The following is a 20,000-nucleotide window of genomic DNA, read 5'->3' as shown; positions in this document are numbered from 1 at the left end:
TGACTGGTGAGTTTCCCAATGTAATTGTTTTTCTTAATAGTTCTATTTATCATCATAGAATCACAGAATGCCCTCAGCTGGAAGGGACCCACAAGGATGACAGTCCAACTCCTGGTTCTGTGCAGGACATCCCCAAGAGTCACATCTGTGAACAAGAGCATTGTCCAAACACTTCTTGAGCTCTGTCAGGTTTGGTGCTGTGTCCTGGGGAGCCTGTTCAGTGCCCAACCACCCTGTGGGTGAAGAACCTTTTTCTAAATCCAACCTAAACCTTCCCTAACACAACTTGAGGCCATTCCCTCAGGTTTTGTCACTGTCACACAGAGCAGAGATCAGTGCCTGCCCCTCCTCTGTGTTTGTAAATACACAGTGATGCAGGACTGCATTTTTTTTGGGACTACTGACAATGCTGAACATATATCATTGTAATTTCCTCCTATTCGCAGTGACAGATTTTTTTTTTCTTTTCCCTATGTACCTTTCAATAAAAGCAATATTTTGGCTGAAAGCAAGAGACAGGAGATGAACTTTAACATCACTCAGTTCTTGCTGGATCTCTGTTGAAGGCACAATGAGTATTTTGTGTGCATGGTGATGTGCACAGAGTGTGCTGCCTTCTCATCCTTGTGGGAAAGTGCCTTTTGCTCAGACTTCCCACATAAACTTCTTTACTTGGGGCTTTGTCCCTCCTCCTGTCCAGTGGGAACCATTATTTCAACTCTATTTTGTTAGGTCAATCATCATGTTCAACAGAAGACAATAGATCTCCAGAAGATGTGCATATGGCAGAACAACACTGTGCCATGTGCAGCTGTAACCCTTCTAGGTAGGGTTAAAATTCAGCATCAGCTCTCTAAAAAATAATTAGTTTTTCAATAAGAAGGAAATAAACTGGTTGGTTAGGTAGTATGCAGGGAGCTTTTAATTGAAAGATGCTTAAATCTGATTCTCTCAACTGTTAAAGAATTGAATTCTTGAATTATGTTTGCTGCTGTTGTTGTTGTTGGGGATTTTTTAGTAACACTGTGAAGTTCTCTTTGTGCAGTGCTGCAGGGGATGGATGGTAGCTCCTGACAGATTCAAACACAGCTGGCTGAGAACACTGCTGGTGATGGATGAACAATGTCTCTGTTAATGCCTTTTATACATAAATGATGGGCTTGCTTTATTTATTTATAAGATGTATCCAATTACACATCTCGGAGCAAATGTCCACTGTTCACTAAAGCACACACTATTGGCATTAAAAAGACAATCCCTGAAATCAGTGATCAATGTATTTTCCTTGCTCTTTGGAGAGAGACTGAAACAAGAAGTAAACCTGAAATTCAGCAAATTCCAGAAGTTGTTTAGAGACCTAATCCTTGTCTGTAAAAAGTGACTGAAACTCAAGGGGGATTGATGTTGTCTCTTCTCTGGCCACTTGCAGAGCTCCACATTCACCTGAGATTTTGCTCCCATGTGGCCTGGATGGATCAGTCCCACCTGTAGAGCAGCTCAGAGTCTGCCATCCCACAGTGATGGCTAAAGCTCACTTGGCTGGGATGTGTTTCAGTGGAGTGAGCCATCTTATCTACTCCAAGAGGAGGAGAATGAATGGTTTTGCTTTTCATGTATCTTCAGCGCAGGTTTTGGGTGGGTTACTGCGTGTCTGTGGGTGTTTGTACTCATGAGTGGATCCAATTTAGAACATGAGCTGTCTAACCAATGTTAGAAACTTCACAGTGTAAATTAAGTTAGTTTCTTTTATCAAGTAGGTTAGGTATATTCTGAAACAATTCTTAGTATTTTGCTGCAAAAGAATTAGTCTGGATTAAGGTGGGTGTGCAGATAGCAGCATGTTAAACAATTTTAGACTTGAGATCTGGCTTGGCCTCTTGGAAGACACCTAACTCAACTGATAGTGGGGTAAATGCTTACTTAAATATTAAACAGAAAATGCACTGTAAATTTGCCCCTATGTTTCTGATAACTTGATTGTCCTGTGTTTCTGATAGCTTATTGATACACAAGTCCCTTGAATTACAGTGATGGCATGAATTTGTAACACAGCCAAACCCTGAAGGTGCTGGCCTAGCAAGGAGTGAGTCTCCTGTCCGTTCCTGGATCCGAATGCAGGCATTTGGGAGGTTGTGGAGCAGCAGCCCTGAGCCAGAGCTGGTGTGCAGATGGCAGCGCAGGGAGCAGCTGAGCTGGGCTGCGTTTGCTGCTCTCACAGGGTGGATGCTGTTTGGCACTTTGGTGTTGCCCACCGCTCTTTCCTGATGGTGGGAGCCCAGCAGGGGCCCCTTTGAGAGGCACTGGAGAGCAAGCCTGGCTTGTTCCTGGCTTGGAGGTGCTGGGAGGCGCAGCCTGTATGTCTGCTCCTCATCCTGTCCTGCTGTCTGCCTCTGGAATGTGGTGTTTGCACCTTGGATGTGGTGGTTCCGCAAGAATTTATATCCTCAACAAGGCAGAATTGTGACTACCAGGCAAATAATTTAGAGTTTGGTTTGGTTTCTAGGAACAGAGGCTTGCTAGTTATTTTTCACTGGTTTCTGCGCTATTATGTTGTTGTGATAATCTTGGCAGGAATCTGTCACTCTGTGTTGGTATAATTGAAACTTGTTTTCCCTGAGGAATCACTCTGCTGTTTGTTTTATTTGTTTACTGACATTGACAGAGATCCTAATGGCTTTTAAAACCCAATTTGTGCATCACTGAATATCCTCCAAAGAGGAAAATAAAATTAAATTTATCAGTTAAAAAGGGTCCCCCATGCAATGCTTTGTCTGGGTCTTGGGCTCCACCTGAGCACCCAGATGGGGGTCTGGAAATGGTGTGGTGAGCTGCATTTTTCTGATTATTTCTAATTCTTACTTCGGGGCTTTTGTCATTAAGATACTTGAAAGGATAAATGACAATAAGTTATTTAGGGCATCAGTGTAAGCTGCCCAACTTTGCCTTGTGAGAAATAAATTATCTTTAGCTTTTATTAAAAAGGAAGTTAAGATAACAAAACAATAACCACAGTGAAATTTCCCTTTTGGGAGGGTATACATGATGGTATCACTTATTATTGTCATAAATCAGAGTAATTAAGTGTTTAGATTTTTTTAAAATGTACCATATCAAAGTGTTTATGCATTTATTTTGTTTTAAGCCTTTGAAGAACTTCAGTGAGAACATTTGGACTATTTATATTTGGAATCTCTTGCTGAATTGTGATTGTGGATTGTTGCATGCTGTGCTCCAGAGGAGCATGCACACAAATAAATGGTGAGGCAGACATTTGTGACAGTGTTCACAGGGGTCTGAGGATGAGGGAAGAGATGAGGATCTGACTCCATGTTTCAGAAAGCTTAATTTATTATTTTATGATATATATTATATTAAAACTATACTGAAAGAGTAGAAGAAAAGATTTCATCAGAAAGCTAGCTAAGAATAGAAAAAAAAAGAATGATAACAAAAGCTTGTTGCTCAGACTCTGTCCCAACCAACTCAGTGTGATTAGCCATTAATTAAAAACAACTGCATAAGACTAATCACAGATCTACGTGTTGCATTCTACAGCAACAGATAATCATTATTTACATTTTGTTCCTGAGGCCTCTCAGCTTCTCAAGAGGAAAAACCCTAAAGAAAGGATTTTTCATAAAAGATGTCTGTGACAGACATTCAGGAATGTAGAAGAAAGGATGGATTTCTTTAAGCCTAAAGAACACAGGGTATATTTTTAACTTCCCCAAAGCTGTGGGTTTGCACTGGATGAAGATTCAGAATTTTGTTTTTATTTTAGTGACATGATTTAGACCATCTGTAATTGCCTTTTGACACACTTCCTTGTCACTCAAGCGCATGGGGATTGCCCAGGTTTCAGTGAACTCTGACTGTGAACGTCATGAGGAGATAAGTTTGGAAAATACTGCTGATTTTAAAGGTTATCTGTCAGTTTGTATATATACAGCTATGAGCCAAACCAATCTGACCTCAAAGCAGAGCTGTAATATAATAACACTGCGTTTCTTACTCTGTATCTCCTTTGCAAATCTGCCTGACATTGATAGCACTACAATAATAATAGATCTGCAATATTTATGTTGCCTCTTCTAAGGAGGAGTTCTAATGTGCCTTGGAAAAGTGGGTAATTAGTGTTATCTCCTTTTTTACAGAAGGTAAATTAGAGGTACAGAGAGAGAACCCTGTCTCCCACCTCCTTGTTCTCACTGTACTTGGTTCAGTAGCACAAATCCTGACCATATGTACTGTCAGTCTGATTTGTACTTTTAATTGCATTGCAGTGCCTAAAACAAGGATTTTGGCTACTGGTGGCGCATCCCACAATAAAAAGATCTTACAGGTAAGTAGAAAATTAAATCCTGAACTGAGCTTGCAGTTACATCTCCATTTTTTATTTTGCTGTACTTAATCCAAATCACTACAGCTGCACAGGAAGGTGTGGATATGGAATTGTGAATCTGCTGCAGGTCTTTGGGGTCTTTCTTCAGGTTTAGTGTGAAAACCTTTAGCCCAGTGCTAATTTTACATTCAACTTAGAGTTTTTTTCACACTTGACTGGTTTTGTGAATGTGTATCTAAAGCACTGATGATTTCCATGTCTCATCACTTAAATCAATCAGCATAGAAATCACAAAGAAACTTCTTATGTAATACCTGAGGGGTTTTTTTTGTCATTCAGGTCAAAGTTGAACCATTGGTTTCTTTCAGCTGAAGGGGAATTATGCTGGTGGTAAACATTGTTTTTATTGTTGGGTTTTTCAAACACCCTCATACATACCTCAACCCCTTGTCTTTGTGTTACTTATTACCATCATGTAATTTGCTGGGAGGAGGCTACACTTTGGTTGGGTTGTTGTTTGCCCCAACCTTCTCTTTTGCTGCTGCTGCACATCCAGCCTGGGTGAGATGCTCCATCCATCGTGTGGAGAGCAGAGACTGTGTGCTCTCTGCTCCTGCCCACTGAGCCCTGGCAAAGCCTCGCTCACAAATGGTGAGAGGCCTCTCAGCTGGCTGTGACAGCACAGAGAGAGACATCTGGGCTGGGATTCGTCCTGCCCAGATCCAGTAATCTCTGGTGAGATGTCTGGGTATGATCTGTCTGCCCTGCAGCAGCTGGGTGAGGTCCCGTCTGTTGCAGCACAGAGAAAAGCAACAAAAACCCAATTGGGTTGGTGCTTTAACTTAACAAATGTAAAATCTCCTTCTGGGGGATCCCAGGAGCTTTCTGGGCTCCAGAGGCTGCCTTGACAAGCTCCCCTTTAACCACAGGCTCCAACACTGACCTGGAGGTAGGGATAAACACCAGAAGTCCTAATCTTGGGCCCTTCTTATCACTGGTGATAGCTCCGAGGAACGACACTCACTTCCAAAAATTTAAAAGGTTTATTGAAACCTTATCAAAAAATACGACAGAAGACTGAATAGAGAAAACAATATAGTGCCAGGAGTAAAGAATTTTTTTCCCACCATGGTAAAATTTTTAACCCTTTAGCCCCTCCCAAAGTCTTTTCCATTGACTTTTTCTTTGCGGTCCAGTGATGGAGATCACTTTCTTCCATCTTGATTAGAGCCCAGGTGCTGCCATAGTAATGAGCCAACCCTCCCAAATGTCCCAACTACCCAGGCCATCCCATGATAACAATGCAAGGAGGGGGTAAAACATAACTATCAATTTTAATAAGAGGCAAAATAACAAACTTTTTACAGAAAAAAATTGATCTAGGTGCAAGAGGCTTTCTTGCCCTTTGTAAAACATCTCACAAAAGCAATTAGTTTCTTTGTTTTCTTTTTTTAGTAAATTGCTCAGGCAGGACTTTTTGGCTCTTGTGTAATTAGCTTTTTTTAAAGTTTGAGGTGAATTCCTCTGGGTCCTATAAGATGCCTTTTTCACCTAATCAAGGAGAGAAACTTCTGGGCTTATTTCCTTTTTAAAAGGACAAAGAATAGTTTTGTAACTCTGTCAACAAGGGACACACTCCTACAATAAATCTATAAAACTTTATATATAATATTTGTCATTTAATTGTGAGAGTCAACCATTACACTGCTCATCTATCACATAGTGAACACAGGGTGAAATGTTTTCTGGAGATTCCAATCCTTCCTGTCAGGGCCAGCCTCAGCTGCACACCATTCTCTTTGACAATTGCACTCAATTCTCTGCTCCACAAAACCTGGGCTGGATTAAATGGGAGTTAAAGAGCAAAAAGGCAAAAAGCTGTTTTCTCCTAAGGCATCTAAACCACGTGTGTGTGTAACTGCTGCCTGTGCAGCTGGAGCTGATTGGGGAGCAGCAAATTTGGCATTTTTTGCCTGCAGATGTCACTTCTCTTCATCTGCTTTGGTTCCTTTGCCTAAGAATGTGACATTGGAAAATTAACTGATTGGTTAATTGCTTAAAACATTGGTCCTTACAGGAGTAATTCTGCTAAGGAAAGATTGGGTTCACAGATGAGTTTGTGTTTAAGGCTGTATTTCAGTTTGGGTGCCAGGAGGATCTCCTTGCTGTGGAATGAAGGCAGAGAAACAAATGTTCTTAAAATACATAATTTGGTAATAGACACATCTGAAAAACCATGGGACTGGGAGAGTGGTGGCTGGGGTGCTTGTTCTTCACATATAACAATTCAGCTGGCTTTAAAACTCATTAGAAGTGCCTTAAAATAATATGATCAATACAGTGTCATTCACTTAATTCAATCACTGGTTAATTGGATCTTTCTTTTTAATTTAATCAAAACCTCAGAAACCATATCAGTTGCATAAAGAATAACAGCTTCCACCCTTATCATGGTCAATTTTGGGTAATTTGTTCCAGGGCTACAAAGGACTACCATTTAATTAATCAACGTTCAGGAACTCCTATATTTTACACCACAAAGGAGACAACTTAGGAAAATCTGTTTAAAAAAAATTTAGTAGGGCAGCTTTCTCCACAGTTCCAGGAAGCTTTTTATAGCATATGTGGTGCTTGATTAATGACCACATGGAACACAGTGAATTATCTTAAGCAGTAGAACCTCTAACAGTTTATTTTTAAATTATTTGTGAGAGGTACCACAGTTCCGAACAACTTACCAAATATGTGAACTTTGAATAATTTTTATTTTATAATTGTGGTAAAAAAAAGTTATTTGTTAAATTGTTAAAATATTATTTTTAGTATTACAGAACTTCTTAACAATCAGTATAGAGTAGAGCTGCATTGTATGAGGCTCCTCAGAGATACAAAAAAAAAATGTTGTCCAAAAGTTTGTACAATTTAAACTTGAGAAATGCTTGTTAGAGATGAGGTGAAGATATAGGTGGGGAATGTGTTGAAACAAAGTGGCTTTGGCTGGTAGGATGGGCAGTGGGACTAGAGCTCTGTGACCTTACAATTTCCAGAGTAGTTTTTAATAAATAACCATGACTTATTTTTCATTTGTTCTCTAGCATTGAAGCTCATGTGCTGCTCAGTGCTTGCTTGGAAATGAAATTAGCCAATCCTGACTTTTCTGTCTTACCAGAAGACAGTTTTAAGTGTATAAGCTCAGGCTTCCACTGGGTTCTAGTTAGCAAACAGCCACTTTCATTTAAATTGTGAAAATCAGTGATTTTCAAAGGTTTTGATTTGCAGATTCACCACAAAATTTCAGAGAAAGAAAAATCCTTTAGAAATTCCATGTACTCCACATTTCTATAGGTAATATGGATTGAATTTCTTACTCATCTTTTATGAAGCCCTGGGGTCCATCCCCAGCAGGGTTATAAATTCCAGGATCAGGATTGCCTTGCACTAATCCAAATGGTTTGGAATTCTGGACATTCTGGCTTTATTTTAGACTCAATTGTATGGATTTAAGTCAGGTGAGACACTTTTCCCTTTGGTAAAAGTAATAAAATCAGCACAGGTTACATCTGAATTGTTTCCTGCTTCTTGTATTGCTCATCCTGAGGGGCACTTGCAGTCCTAGAAGTGATGAAACCAAAATGGAAAGCATTTGTTGACAATGTTTTTGGAAAGGAATTATTAAACCTCCTATGCCCTTATCCAAATATGTCTTAATTTTCCCAAATCAGTATTGTTTTTCTAAACCTAAACTGTGGGGGAGAGCAGATGTGAGGTGTTGATGGTGTTGATTTCAAAGCAGAATGATGAGTGGTCGAATAACTTTAGTATCTGTTGGATACCATAATAATTTCTTTGCCTGTAAAATTTTATTTGTATTACCCAAGCCAAGTGTCTCAATATATCTTCATAGCTAAAGTTCCCTTAAAAACAGGAAAACTGGTAAATTTAGAGACTGTGTAATCAGCTCCTGTGTCCTTCTCCCTGCTGACCCTAATAGGATGGGAATGGTGGAGACGAAGAAAGGCTTAGCAGGCCTTCATGTTGCTGGAGCTTTATTTTTATCCAAGTTTGGAATGGAGGAGCTGTGACTGGTTCTTCTTTTCTTCTGGAACAGACGACTGGTTCTTCTCTCTTTCCTTTCCACTAAAATCAGCTTCAACATGATGGAAGCAAACAGACTCCAGTTGTGGGTTCTTGAGCAGGTCTCCTGAGCTGACATAAGCCTTTAGCATGTGCTGCCTGTGTGAATTTTGAGGAATGATGCTTGAACCAGGGCTCCTCTGGACTGTAACCAAGACATCTGGAGAGAAATGGGACTATTTCCTGGCTTGAGTTACGTCTGTAGCTCAGAATTACCAAATACCCTGCGGTGTGACAAGTTCAGTCCTCACTGTTGCCTGCGGCTCTTCTTTCCATGGGTTCCTGAGTGCTTGGCTGGGGCTTGGGACAGCTGCTTGTTTTCCTGAGCAGTGATGAAGGATTTTTCCTTTCCCTTTGTGTTTCATGGATGCTTTGATGCCCCGCAGGTCCTGTCTGACGTGTTCAACGCACCCGTGTTCACCATTGACACGGCCAACTCTGCTTGTCTGGGGAGTGCTTACAGAGCAATCCATGGTAAGGCTGCCAGGAGACTCCTGTGAGCAGTCAGGGAATTTAATTTCACTTGGATAGTACTTGGGATTAATGTTACTGGGCATGAGGGGGGAGTAAAGCTGTGTGCATCCGATTGGAAGGTCACACAGGTCAAAGAGGGATTTTTTGCTTAGTACACTTGGATTAGGGCAGAGAATATAATTTACATTGTAATTCCATGCCTGGTGGCTGCTTCTCAGCCAAGGGATGTGGTGTGGGAAGTGTTGGTACTGTCTAGGAAAGGTCTAGGACCTTCACATGTTGAGTTACATCCATGGAAGAATACAAACAACTGAAGGTGCTGGTGCAGCCTGCTGCCCCAGTTTGGAGACTGGGCTGTAAACTGGGATGCTGAAATGGCCAAACCACACAAAATGTTGATCCCAGCAAAGAAGATCATTGAGAGCAGGGACAACAAGACCTACAATACTGCTGGCCAATATTAAACCTATATTTATTTTCTAGTTTTTAAACATCAAGTTGAATGATATGCAAGGTGTCCTGGGCTCCATGCACTTACTCTTGTAAAAGTATGAATCTTGGGATACTCTTAGGTTGTCCAGTCATCTTGCTTGCTGTATTACACCTCTCACTGTAATATAACAGTCCAAGCCCCAGGATTTACATGTTAATTCTCTTATATCATCTATTAATGCATGTGGGTGTGTGTTAAGGGTGGGCCATCAGCTACTTAAGACTTGAATCCCAACCATGAATTTTTATCCATGTATTTTAAAATGGTTTCTAATATCTTACAAGTAAACAATTCAAGGAGTGTGGAAGTCCTTGTTTAGGTCAACTTCAGTTAGCCTCAGATTTTTAAATTTGAATCTGTAGGATTTGGGCCTTAAGACATGGGTAACTTTTCTACAGGTTCATGTAAGACCATGGGACTGTAACAAGCATGGAAAAGATAGCACCAGCCATCAGAAGAAATCAGCCAAGTTTTAATTTTAGAAGCAAATTCTGCTGTCACGTTATAGCATCTAAAGACTACATGATCTCTTGCATTTGAAAACAGCAAAGAAAATTGCACAACCAAAACCTGAATTGGTGTGTTTAATGCACACAGCATGCTCTCCTCTTTATTTCCAGAAAAGGCACAAGGATTCTGTCAGGCCAAGCAGGCTTTTGCAGGACAATGGAAACACTTGGATTATCTTTATATTTGAAGCCACAATGGGACCATTTTTGCACCTTGTGGGTCAAGTTTCCAAATAGTTTTTCTTTATACTCAAACTTTGCCTTCTGCTTCAAAAGTCTCCCAGCACTTAATGCTGCAGGCAGATTCCTTGCCCTTGAATGCATGTGAAATGGGGAGGCACCATTAAAGTTGGCGCAGATATTTTGTGTGTGTGTGATGTGCATTCCCTCTGCCAGTTGGCATTTGAGCTGTGGAGGCTTGGCTGACAGAGCGTTTGGGCTGCTGTGCTGATGGAGGGACTCCTGGGCTCACATCCTCTGCCAGCCAGGCCCCAGGGGGTTTGCTCTGTGTGTGTTCCTAAATGGCATTTTTGATTGATGCTTTCAGCTGCCTCTCTCTTGGCCAGGCAAAGGGATTGAGGAAAAGTGGGGACTTGCTAATAGAAATTAAATACTGATGGCAAGGGCTCTTTAATAATATTGCAGTGTGCATCTGGGGTGTTCCACAGTTAGCCTGGGGTTCTTAGCAGGTGTGCAGGGAGCTTCTGAAATGCTTTGTGATTTGCTCACAAAGCAAAATGCTGTCGTAGCAGAACTCCCCTATTATTCTGCTTCCTTACATATAAATATAATTAATAATTTGTAGCATATTTTCTTGAAAGTGTTTTCATTTCTCTTCATTTTTATGTTTAGTCACATTTTGTCCTTGAATCCTTTGCTTCCACCTATTTTCACTGCTGTTTACTGTACTGTTGTAACCATAAATAATTGCTGATATTGTTGAGTAGCATTTCTGCTGCTTACCTGTTCCCCAGGGTACGAATTGAGTGATTGGCAAAAACTCAATCACAGAGTCCCCACTTCCCAGGCTAGCTCATAGGAATGTAAGATCTTCTGCCATTTATCCTTCAATCCTGAATGCTGACCTGACCAGGGAAGATCAATATAATGTATTAATTTGCCAGAGAGTCAAGGCATATCCCTCATGGTGTTTTTTTGCATTGATCAGGATTGTGATTCTCGTTGCAGGACTTGTAGCTGAGAGGAATGTGCCCTTGGCTGATGTTGTGAAATTAGCACCAGAGCCCAGGTTGGCTGTTACACCCACCCCAGGGGCTGAGGCGGTGAGCAAGTTTGGGAATGCCATTTTTCTTTTTATTTCCTATCTGCTTCAAAATGTAGTGGTTTGCTAATTCTTCTGGTAAAATAATTTAGGAAACTGTTGGTTACACAGTTCTTATTCCTTATTGTAAAGACAGATTTGATTTTGAGAGGTATCTGGTGTTGTAATGATGCAATAATCTGATCCCACCATTCAGGTCTGTGAGAATGAATTTTCCTAACAAGGTGTGATCAGAGAGCAGAATGTCTTCCTTAAGGGACAGAAAAAGTTATAAAATAGATTGAATTTGGACACTGGTCAGTCAGGTTGTAACAGATAATCTTGAAAAAATAATCTAGACTTGTTTGCAGCAAGCAGCATGGACAAAAGGGAGGTGATTGTGCTTTCTGGCTTCTTGGAAAACATCTCCAAAACCCCTTCCTGTCTGTAAACAGTGCTCAGCAATTGTAGATAATCACTGGTATCTCCTCTGAAACTATGGCAGCTGGGAGGACTCAGTAGGCACAGCTCTTTGGTCCTGTGCCCATCCTGTGAGTTCTGGCACGTCTGAAGGTGAGTTTGTGCTTTATGGCCCACGTAGACAAAGCAGAGGAGAGAGTCATTCCTGGTAACTATGTGATTCCAGCCCTTGTAAAACCAAGGAAGGAATCATTGTCTCAGGCTCTCCAGTGCAGCCCTGCACGTCTCACCCCCAGCCCAAGGCTTTAGTTTACAACAGCTTTTCAAATATAATGCACAGTAATAAATAAACAATACAATATAGCAAGATTCCCGGAGAACACATGTTTAAGTAACAAAGGTGAATTTCACCAAGGTCTTCAGCTGTGCAAAAGCTTCTTATACATCAGTGCAGCCTTACACACTCCACCATTTATGAGATTTGGAAGTGGCCTAACTACAGGCAACAAGGTTTTAAAGCTTTTATTTAAACTGGGAAATTAATGATCTGCCAAAACTACTAACTCCCAGCTACACATGTAGAGGAGCACCAGATATCATCATGAGTAATAATAGAAATGATCATGCTGCATTGTGCCTGCCAGCATATTATTTAATTATTAACTGAGATGGAGGAGCTCGGTAATCGAATAGAAGTCCCCTTCAGAAATATTAAGACATTGAATAATTTAAACTTGATTGATCTGATCTCATTTACTCAACCTTCCCCCCTCATTTTAAAAGATAAAATAATTAACAGCAGTGGCCTGTGCCACGTGTGCTGCAGCTGAAGCTCCCTGCAGGGAGCACAGCACAGGAGCAGCTCCCTGGTGCCTGACCCAACCTCACGTTGCTGCCCTGTTCCTCCCCAAAATGCTGCGTGCTGAAAAGCTGGGGAGGGCTCAGAGACCTGCTCCTGACCCCCTGGTGCTGCTTCAGCTATAAAACTCAAGGGCAGAGGATACAGCTGTCACTCACAGGGGCCCTGCAAGCACCTTGTACCCCTGCAGGGGCCGAGCAAACCTGGCAGAAGAGGTCACTGGGGAATTCAGCTCCCTCTTTCTGCTTTGCTCTCTGCATAAAATGGCCTGGAAGCTAAAAGAGTTAATTATCTCCTTCTCAATACTTCCCTTTTCCACATGGTTAGACCTGGCTCTCCTTGCACATCTCTTTTATTGGTTTTAAATGATGTACAGTAGTGAATTGTTGCCCCAGTAGATAGGAATGAATGACAGGGAGGCAGTGGCCAAACAGCATGGGAAGGAATAACCATTCCTGCTCTTTAGCTTAGCTTTCCAGCTTCATTCCATTAAAATCAGCTTCTTGCAATTACATATTCCACACCATTTCTTTTTTTTCTTCCTGCCTTATAATTTTGCAGTTGATGGTGGATTCCCTGGCTAGTTTCATGGCTGTGAAACTGCAGAGAGCCAGAGGGCCTGTCAGTAATACAGTGTGCTAGCATGAACAGTGCAGCAAAAATTCATAATGCAATGAGTCAGTTTGATTCTGTTTCATACAGAGCTGCATCTCCCTGTCCATCCAATTTCGTTCTGTTGGGGTTAGAGCCTTTCACTTAAATGATAGTTCTTTTTATAAACTTCAAAGTCATCCTGAGGTTAAGTCCTGTCTTGCTGAGGAGCTCTTCTGAAAGAGTCTGGCTCACCAATGTGAAATTCCCCCAACCACTTCTTTACATTTTTTGGACAGCTACAGCTAGATCTTGGCAGGGTGGAGAAAAAACAGGTCATAACACAGCAATCTGCTCTGGTTTCATCCTTTCTTCCTGGTATAGGTTGGAGACAGCGTGTTAGATCATTGGAGAGAGGAAAGCCTCCTGTAGACAGAGGTCAGATGGGACAGTTTGATGTAGCTTCTCCTGCCTTGCCAAGGCCTATGCACACAGCAGGGGTTTCCAGGAACCAAAAATGCAAAAAGCTTCTCTCTGATTTCTGAGGGATCATTTGTGATAATGAATGTGATTTTAAAAAGCAAGGGCAGGGCACACAAAGCAGCTCTTCTGGTTCAATTAAACTGATGGGCAGGTAAAACTGAACAAAGTCACAAGATGGGGAACACAGGGCTTGTGGTGGGCCATGAATCAGTAGTTAGTGGAAACTGAAGTCTCAAAAGTTCCAACTTGCCTGGCAACAATGTGACTTTGTCCTGCAGCAGACCATGGTGCCTTGAAGAGACCATTTCAAAGAGAATGAATCCCTCTCTGTGGGTATGACCCCAAGTCTCTTAGCTGACCCTGATTTCCCAGTATTTTTGTAGGATGGGGGTATTAATCTGAACTTGTTTCTAATTCTGTCAATACCCAAATGGGTCATGAGATGTTCTTGTGGGAACCACTGTGGTGATAGTCCTTGGTCACTCACTCAACCACACCAGCTCAAGTCACTAATTTTTGTGTTAATATGATTAATCCTTCTTCCTTTTTTTCCAGCATAGCAAAAATTAAAGAGTCATTTCACCTCTTTGGGGCCTCCTCTCTTCCCCGAGGAAAAAGATTAATCAGAACCACGAAGCATGACAAAAATAACCAGGAGATTCTAGAGCAATAAATAGATGATAACAGACAGAAATAATCTGTTATTTTAGCATTAGAATTCAGATCTATTTTAGTAATCTATTAAAACAGGGATGGTTGGCTAGTTGGTTAATTAAGCAAAAATAAAACATGAGAGGGAACATGATTGTCTGGGAGTTGGTCACTTGTGTTTATACAAGCTGTGTGACAGAGTGCCAGATTGGTTGTGATATTGTCCTGTGGGGTTTTGCAGGGAGAAGGCATGGAGCAGCTCACTACCTCTGGATGTGTGGTTTTTGATTGCATTATTGACTCTGCTGAGATGTATTAATCTTGCAAAAATTCAGGAAGGGAAAATGTAAACCTAACAGGTTTTCTTGACTTTGGTGAATTGCCTTGTAAGTGGGTGGATTTATAGAAATGACCCTATTACCCAGGAAGGTTATAATGACCTATTTATTGATTTAAAATAATTGTATTTTGTTGAGTTAGGTTTTGGAGGGGGGAGGTTGTTTTCTAGAATTGGTTTAGGTTGGTTATTTAGTGCAAAGTAGGTAATAATAATACAACCACAAAAATATAATATGTATTGATAGAAGTTTGATTAAGGTGATTTGTGTAGCCAATAATTTTCTAAACTGATTAAGATGGGCTTGCAGAATGGATATCTGAAGTAAGGAATGTAATTGTTTCAGGTGTGGTTCCTTGGAGAAGTCTTCAGAGTATTTCAGAACACTGTTTTATTGTTTCTGCTTTATGAGTATTCTTTCTCTGTTAAGAATAGTGAACAACTGCTTTGATTTGAAAAATAAAAGAACCCTTGATTTCTTAAGCAAATCTCTATGACTAATTTGACTTTGATTTAAAAAAAAAAAAGGAACATATCAAAAGTAGCAAGTGTTTGTGAGAGACTGATTAATTTTAATCTATTCAGGGTAGATTAAATGTACTTGGGTACATTAAATTGGGTAGATTAAAATTAGATAATCATCAGCATCATCTTTGTGATTTGTAAATTTTGAATTGCTCCAGTGATTGGCTAACAGAGCATTGCAGAAGACAGGTGGATCCATGTGGATTGTCACTTTTAGTAATAATTTGTAGCTGCTTTTGCTCTTAGAAGGTGGCAGGGACAATCTAAACAGTAAAAGCCCAGTTGAGTACATAGGCTGGTAATGTGGTGAGAAGCAGTAACAGGATGAAACATTTGATTTGTTCTAGAGAACAAGGTAGCATTGCACCAATGCATTTTTCAGAGAGGGCAAGTTAAATTATTCCCTGTTATAATGTATTATTTATCATTGGCATTTTCTTTAGTTGTGGGACTGTCAGAATGTGACCAAATTGTCCCAGGAGAGAAGTTTAGGGTTTGTAAATGAAACAGTCAGAGTACTGTCAACATTGTGGAGTAGGCTATAAAGATAAGCTGGAGAAAGGGCCATAATTAAGCAAGGACAATTAAATTATGGACAATAATAAGGTTTGTGTTGTGATACATGTAATTACTTTTATTAAATATCACGGTTTGATAGATTAGGTTTGAGGCTATGGCAGAGAGGGAATTTATGTCCTTGGGTTTTTATGCATTATTGAGAGTCCTTTATTCCCTTTGGACCTTAATTATAAGAGCACATCTCTATAATTGCCTCAGAAAAGAGACTCCCAGAACTGCACAGGAGGAGTTGCCCAAGGTGCTGTGGAGGCACTTCAGTCATGGCAGGTGTGGAGAACCCCCTTCCACAGACACACCTGGGTGCACACATGCTCTGGGCTGGTGCTGTTTGGATTTTCTCTGTGTTTCATGGGAGCTGCCTTGCCCCAGACCTCAGCTGGCATGAAGAATACTGCTAGTGAAAAGCCTGTGGTACTGCTGCACTCATCAGCTATGACGTACTGGTGGTATTACAGCCCAATTCCCTGAGGAGGAGGAGTTTAAGGCTTTGCTTATCCCTCTGAACTGCACAGCTCTTTGCCCCAAAGAGCAGGAGTGGAGTACAGGAAATATTCTTGACTGTTTGTTTGCAGTTTTTTTTTCATATGGTCCATAATGCAGGATTCATTTACACTAATGGCTGAGAAGCTTATTGCAAATGCCTGAATTTTCTCAATTAGCAAACTAAGTGCTTAAGTCCAATAAACAGGAAAAGAAACTGTGTCTGTAAATGTGGTTGTTCATTTATTTTGACACATTTTAATTTAGAGTGATGTATTAACAATAATACTTCCCAGCCTTCTGGTAAATGTGTGTATTTTGTAAAAATACTGATGGGCAAATAATATGGAGCCTGCTTTCTCAGTGCCTGAGCTCACTTACCAATGCAGCTTTGCTGTGCTGAATCTTTGCTGAGAAGCACTTAGCACTTATCAAATTTACAGAATAGTGAAGTAAGAAATAGCCAGTCTTCATTACAGATGCTTCAGTGAATAGAGGAGCTAGTTTTATTTGAAATACTGATACTCCCAGTATAGCCATAGTTGCCTGCTCAATGTTTTGTTTACTCTGATGTGCATATTTACCAGAAATGGGAGCAATATTTTCATGTTCTTTGGGAACATGAAAAGAATATATATGTGTACTTATGTGAGCCTTCCAGGCCCTCATGTAGTTAGTTAAAAATACCACGCTGAGTAATGTGACATTTCATAATAGTGGCGCATTTAATTTTCTAACCCCGTAAATCTGCATAAAGCTCCAGGATCTCAGTATCACTGTCCTGTGGAGAAGAGGAGCTGGGGCACACACATGTTAAATGCCTGGCCTGGGGTCACTGAATGAGTCTGTTTCAGAGGCAGGAGTGAGCAGGATTCTCTCTTTAATCAGTGGAAGGCACCGTAAGACTCAGTCACTGTGAGATGACTTTAAAAACCATTTTCTGATGTCTTAGCTAACAGACAGTGTCTCTTTCCACTTGCTGTGGATGCTGCTTCTCTTCTACCCCTTCTTGTACTTAATCTGTTGTAGAAATGTAGAAAGGAAACTTTATTTTCTATAACATCTCGTTTGTAAAAAGGAAGGAGTTGGTCAAAACTAGATCCATCTGCAGAATGTGTCCATTAAGTCACTTCCACCTGCTTGTGGAAGGTGGGAATGGGAATGAAGAGATAAATCCAGTTTTCACTGGTCTATCTTAAACTATCATTCAGCAGAAGGGAAAGATAAAAACTGGGTATTTTGCCATCAGTTGAAACAGAAAACAAAAACCCACTGTTTTTTATTTCCTAGATGAGAAAACTTTGTGATTTTTTTTTTAATTATTATTCTGGGAAAGTGTGGCTGTTACAGACACTGAGGCCACTGCAGGACTGTACAGAGACCTGCCCAGGAAGAAGCTGCTCTCCTACTACATCCCCATAGTTTACACCTGAAACATTTTCCTCCTGAATTTTTCACACTTGTGCACACACTGTTGTTGGCTGAAAAGGATAAACCACATGGAAATGCTAGATCTCTCTTACTGATGAGAGCAGTAATTCAGTTTGCTGGCTGTGATTCATTATGGCTCCATAACCTCTCTGAACCTGGAGCCAGGAGTGAGGCTGCCCTGATTATGAGTCAGTGCCGAGGGCTTGTGGAGCAGACTGGCAGCCTCTAGGATTCACTGTGGCAGGGATCTGACCTCATGGCATCCTCCTAGGGACTGCTCAAGCCTGCACCAGACCCTGCTCATGGCATTCCCTTCTTTGTGCTGGAGCCAGCAAATGTGCACAGCTGTCCTGGTGTGGCTTGTCACAGTGCTGGTTTTATTGGAGAGACAGATAAGGGAGGAGATAAGGAGAAGGGTGCATCTCCAAGATCTAGATGAAGTACAGTTTTTGATTGGTGGCAGAGCAGAGATTTTGATTTTTTTTTTTGATTTTGAGATGGATCTCACCCATATCTGAAAGTGCAGGATGTGCCCGAGACTGGGGGTTTGAACATATTTGAGTCTTGATTCTTCTTTTTATGGTTGTAACAATACTGTACCTAAAAACTGCTGGAAAATTCTAGCTAGGAAACTACAAACAAGCTACTCAGATACTTGGTGTAGCTGTGGATAGAAGCTGGGTCTGCATTTGTCCCTCTGAGCTTGGGGAGCAAGGAACGTGGCCATGGAGCAGCCTGTGGATGGGAGAGGATGTGGCTGTGAAAGATGTGTGTGGGAATCCACAAAATCAGAGGGTTTTGGGAAAGCTGCAAAAGGCAGGCCTCAGAGGCAGCAGAACTGTGATTAGAGCTAAGCAGCAGCCATGAGATTGGCCAGCAGAAAAATTTTTTAAAAAGTAGAAAAGCAAGGACAAACAGAACAATGGTCTGTGTATTAATGCTTGTCTAGAATAACTCTCTAAGCTACAGACAAGCTTATCTAGCAAGATATTAGGAAGTTTGAAGCTTCATAATGGAGCTCTGTGCATTGTGTTTTAAGGCTTACAAGCATATTTGAAATAAGTAAGCATTGTTTTAACCAAAGGTACGTGTGCTTATAGTGATTGTATAGAACTACTGTCAACGTGCTTTTGCTTTGTGTGATTGGTCAAAAAACTTAAAGTGAGTTGTAACATTAAGTTCTTGGTCTGCTGCCTGGGATGTGAGCTGGTGGCATCTTCCCATTGTCATAACCATGTAATGAAGCTGATGCTGAAAAATAAAACAGCTCAAGGCACGTTCGACAGCAGTCCTGTCCCATTCGTGATTTGTACACAGCCCCCAGCTGGCCATAATGTGGAGCAGAGAAGCAGCTCAAACAGGTACAGGAGTCTGAGAGGGAGTGTGAGGTGCACTTTAGAAGGGCCTGGTCAGCACATTGGCCAAGGAGCACCCAGCTGGCTGTTCTGGAGGGAGCAGTGGGGTGATTAGTGAGGCAGAGGAGGAGGGGACAGAGGCAGTGATCCATCCTGGGGCAGTGCAGGGAGGCAAGGACAGGAGTTCTGCCTGGGTGATTAGCACAGCTATTACTGAGGGGGCACGGCACACTGGGAGAGGTGACTTTAGCTGAGCTGCTTCTGCTGGAAGTAATGGCTTCTGCTTATAGCAAGAACCCAGTCACAATAAGAACAACCTGTGCATGTCATAAAATTAAGCTGTAAAGGCGATGGTAAAAAGGACTGTGACATTTAAAGAGGGAAAACTCTGCAGCACTTTCATGAGCAAATTGGGCAAAAACCAGCCCAAACCTTCAGGTACCTGTGAAGATGCTGCATTTTTCATGTCTGAAATGCTTTTTAACTGCAGTGTAATTTAAAAATCTAATTTTTCAATGAGACATGTTTATTTCTTTTTCCTTTTTAGCTCTATCGTCCACTTCTGAAAAGATATGCTGAGCTTGAACAGAAGGTTATCTACAACCCAGCCTCTTCTTGTCTTGTGAAATAGAAGCAAATAAAATTTATATGTTGTCTGAGCAGGCTCCCAAGGAGAAGATCAGAAGAGATTTGCTCAGAATTTACTGGAGCTGTTTAAATCATTTCGTTCCTCTATGTAGACAAATAATTTTTAAATGTCTGTGTTTGAGTGTGTTGGTGGGGAAAAAATTACATTGTGATTGAAAACCTGATTAAAAAAGCGTCATATTGCTCTGTGTGTTTGTGGCCTCAATTTTTCTTAGGTACTTTTCAGACTGTGCTTGCTGTTTTGGAGAGCTGGGTGACAAAGTCAAGTTCCTTGTGTATGTGAGTCACTCTACCCATCTCTGTCAGCTTTGATTCCATGTGTTTGGCATGCCAGCCTCTGCATACCTGTCTAGCAAAGTGTCTCAATTCCTCATTTTCTCTTCCTTAAATGTTTTCAGACTATCTTTCTTTTCATCTGTGGCTTGGAG

At 41.1% G+C, this 20,000-nt stretch overlaps 1 protein-coding gene across 2 annotated transcripts in view; it reads left to right on the top strand.

Annotated features, from left to right (window-relative positions):
• Positions 1–19,756, top strand: part of XYLB (xylulokinase) — an 84,902-nt gene extending 65,146 nt beyond the window's left edge. For both annotated transcript variants that reach the window (XM_063178786.1, XM_063178711.1), the window contains exons 16-19: positions 4,284–4,342; positions 8,863–8,950; positions 11,141–11,235; positions 19,472–19,756. In XM_063178786.1, coding sequence (XP_063034856.1) covers positions 4,284–4,342; positions 8,863–8,950; positions 11,141–11,235; positions 19,472–19,555 — 326 coding nt within the window. In that variant the 3' untranslated portion in view covers positions 19,556–19,756. The remainder of the gene's footprint in view (positions 1–4,283; positions 4,343–8,862; positions 8,951–11,140; positions 11,236–19,471) is intronic.
• The last annotated feature ends 244 nt before the right edge of the window (positions 19,757–20,000 follow it).

The sequence above is a fragment of the Melospiza melodia genome, chromosome 1 (assembly GCF_035770615.1).
Source record: "Melospiza melodia melodia isolate bMelMel2 chromosome 1, bMelMel2.pri, whole genome shotgun sequence".
NCBI classification, from domain to species: Eukaryota; Metazoa; Chordata; class Aves; order Passeriformes; family Passerellidae; genus Melospiza; species Melospiza melodia.
The sequence above is the reverse complement of the archived record's forward strand: the minus strand, read 5'-3'. Positions and strand labels throughout refer to the sequence as shown.